Consider the following 3,471-nt stretch of genomic DNA (forward strand, 5'->3'; position numbering starts at 1 on the left):
CATTGCGCGCTGCTAGTATATACCAGACTGTGTAGCCGTGCACACGCGGTCGGCGAAGGTGGCGTCGTTTCGCTGCTACGCGACGTCTAACTTTGGCAATGCGAATATTCCAATTGCCCCCAGGGCTTAAACAAGTCACGCAGTGGATCTAACATCGTCGTGGGATTATGCAAAAGTCAGTTATAATAATTGAGCTATGTATAGGCTTTCAGCTGTGTCGCATTGGACCTTTCCGGTGCTTCGCGTATTGCCGGATCTTTTTAGACAGTGTTAGTCCCTGGATGTCAATGGAGGTGCCCTACGTACTCCACTCTTGTTTTGCGAAATTCACATATCTCTGTCTTGAGCAGTCCTAGGTCTCTCAATCTTCCCAGATTGTGTGTAAATCTTCCTGCGATGACGATAGTTTTGGGTTCAGACTGATGTGTCCATTTTCGTAATGTTTCATAGCAGCGTGTATCCAACGGAAACGATTTTAGAAGTATGTCTTTCATGAAAGTGGTTGTGGGGAAGAGAAATTTAAGATTCGTGTATACACGTATAGAAATACATATGGATATACTGAGAGCTCGATAGATTACCGTATGGAGTACGTCATTTGCGTAGTGCGACTTCAGTTGTGCTACCCAGATTGTAAGCCTCTCTAAAGCTAGGTTTACAATATGATGCTGGCGACGTTAGCGAGGACGCTGGCAAGGACGTCGGATAGGTGTCAAAACGTTGACGCTGACGCTGTACCGTTTACAATATTGCGTGACGAGACAAGCCACTAGGCTATGCGCATGCTCATCGCCGCCATTGTATCGTGAATCAGAAAGACAGACTCATTCTGCTTCTACTCCTCCGTAGACGTATTAGAAGGGCTCGGAAGCTAGGGAACGACGCCGACGCAGAACGTGGGTGCTCTCGGAAATGAAGCTGCACGATGCAGAGAGCCATTTCCGCTACTTACGGATGTCCAAGGAACCTTTGATGTTCTGGTCGCAAAGGTAGCTCTTGCTTTAAAAAGAAGCTCTTATCAGAGCGTCCATCGGCCGGAGATCTCACCAGGAGAAAGGTATTGATGTATACACGTTTCTTTCATTACTAATCATCTGTCTGTTGGTCAATCTGTCTCTTTTGTCAGCCAGTCTGTCATTTTGTCTGTCTTTCTGTTTGTCTGTCTGTTGTTTGGATTGGTCTATCTTTTAGTTTATATATGTATTTCTGTTGATTCGCTGTCGTTTGGTCCGTCATAGTAAAATAGCAATTAGAAGTGATTCTTTTTGCTTTGCAGATTGGCTTTGACTTTACGTTGTCTTGCAACCCGCAACTTGCAAGTGTCAGTTTCGTTCAGTTTTAGAGTTGGCCGTGCGATTGTATGCCATATTCAAGAAATTTGTTTTGCATTGTGGCAAGCTCTTCAGCCTGAATATCTAAAAGCACCTTCAAGCGAGGAAGATTGGAACCTTCAAGCGAGGAAGATTGGAAGAGCATTAGCAAAGAGTTTACAAAGCTGTGGAATTTTCCTAACTGTATTGGAGCCATTGACGGCAAGCACATCTCTACAAACTCCCGGTAATGCAGGGTCGTTATATTACAATTATAAGGGAGGCTACTCAATTGTTCTAATGGCAGTGTGCGATGCACATTACCGGTTTCCTTTGTCGACATCGGGGAATTCTGGTCGCCATAGTGATGGAGGTGTACTTTCAAATTCGGAATTTGGCAAGGCATTGGAAGCAGGGAACCTCGGCATGCCATCGCCTACATCTTTACCAGGTACTGGCATTGAGGTGCCGTTCGTGTTTGTGGGAGACGAAGCGTTTTCACTTCAACGCAATATTCTTCGTCAGTGTCCTGGCATAAATTTGGCAGATTCAAAGGCGATCTTTAACTATCGTTTGAGTCATGCCAGACGCATCATTGAGAACAGTTTTGGCATCCTAACCGCAAGGTGGCTTATCTTCAGGAGGCCGATAATTGCGTCTCCCGATAATGTAGACATTTTCATTCAGGCGGCCATAGCCCAACATAACTACCTGAGAACCACCCAGTCAACAGTTTGCTGCTCACGTGGATTTAGTGATGCAGAGGATGCAGCAGGAAACATCATTGAAGGGACCTGGAGAAGTGAGGTGGCTGGAGATAATGGATTGAACGGGGTGTGCTCTTTAGGAAGCAACATGCACAGTAGATCTGCAGCTCCAGTTAGGAACACTTTCGAAACTATTTTATGTCCCCTGAATGAGAGGTAATGTGGCAGTATCACCATATTCACCGTACAGAATACTAGCTAACATCTGTTGTCAATAGATTTGCTGGTATTATGAAGTGATGCATTGTGTGTTCAGTAACATTAATTAACGTGTCCACGCTGTGCAAGATTACAATAGTAAGTTTCAGCCTTTAGATCAGCCCTCTTTGATGATTTTATGGCTTTTATAAAGCCGGTTATAAGATGAAGATGGGCAAGATGTTTAATATATGGACGGACGGTGAGGGCTCAGATAATTTAGTTTGCTGTATTGATAGCCGAATTGCGCTTCATACATACTTTTTGTATTTTTATCTCAGCCATGGATTTTTGAGGACCTGACAATTTTCTTAGTTACTGAAAGACTAGCGTCTTCTAGGGAAGGATGAAAATTGGTAACTGTTCTATAGATGTACAATAAACATTATAGTACATTACCACGAGGTCAATTCTTCTTACTGGCGGTGCCTCACTGTGTTCAGAAGAAAAGCCAGCATCTCGAAGTACTCCCACAATGGTTTGTACAGAGGTCCAGGATCTCCAGAACGCAAAGATTTTCGTTTTCTTGTCTTTCCTTACAAATTTGTCACGAAGACGCTTCCATGTCTTCTGACAGCCTTCTGCAAGTAGTCCGATACTTTGAGCCAAGCATTTTCATTCAGCCTAACATCTTTGTATTCGCACGATTTGACCTGCCACAGGCAGCCGGAGTTGCGAACGCTTTCGATCACCTTTTCTTCCGTTGGTCGCTCCAGGATATTTCACTTCCGGATTTCATGTCTGATTTGTCGACCAAAGGCACGTGCTTTCGGTTGACGCTAGAGCACTTTCGGTTTGGACGCTGGAGTTGAATTGAATCAACTGTAGCGTCGGTGACGCTGACGACGCTCTTGACGCAACGTGCGAGTGTTTACAATATGACGCCTGCCTGAGCGTCGTCGCTAGCGTTCTCACCAGCGTCCTTGAGCGTCGCCAGCGTCATATTGTAAACCTAGCTTTACACTTGGCAGCAATGAACATTAGTGTGCCGTGGGGGTCTTATGTGATGATGTGCAAGGGTGTGGTCAACAGTCGACTACTTTTAATTTTATTTAATTAGACAACATGTAGGGAGTTAACATACTACTGTCACTACCGCCATGGTATTTTGTCCGCACAGTCACCTTCATAGTACGTTGCCTTCACAGCAGCCAAACTATACCTGCTGTTGAAACCATTGTCATACATTAACTACT

General features: G+C 44.6%; 1 protein-coding gene across 1 annotated transcript; it reads left to right on the top strand.

Annotated features, from left to right (window-relative positions):
* Positions 1-916: 916 nt before the first annotated feature.
* On the top strand, positions 917-2,565 carry LOC134177497 (uncharacterized). The gene is made up of 2 exons (XM_062644280.1): positions 917-1,057; positions 1,277-2,565. The coding sequence occupies exon 2, from the start codon at positions 1,611-1,613 to the stop codon at positions 2,235-2,237; it is 627 nt and encodes a 208-aa protein (XP_062500264.1). The 5' UTR covers positions 917-1,057; positions 1,277-1,610; the 3' UTR covers positions 2,238-2,565.
* The last annotated feature ends 906 nt before the right edge of the window (positions 2,566-3,471 follow it).

This window comes from Corticium candelabrum, chromosome 3 (genome assembly GCF_963422355.1).
Source record: "Corticium candelabrum chromosome 3, ooCorCand1.1, whole genome shotgun sequence".
NCBI classification, from domain to species: domain Eukaryota; kingdom Metazoa; phylum Porifera; class Homoscleromorpha; order Homosclerophorida; family Plakinidae; genus Corticium; species Corticium candelabrum.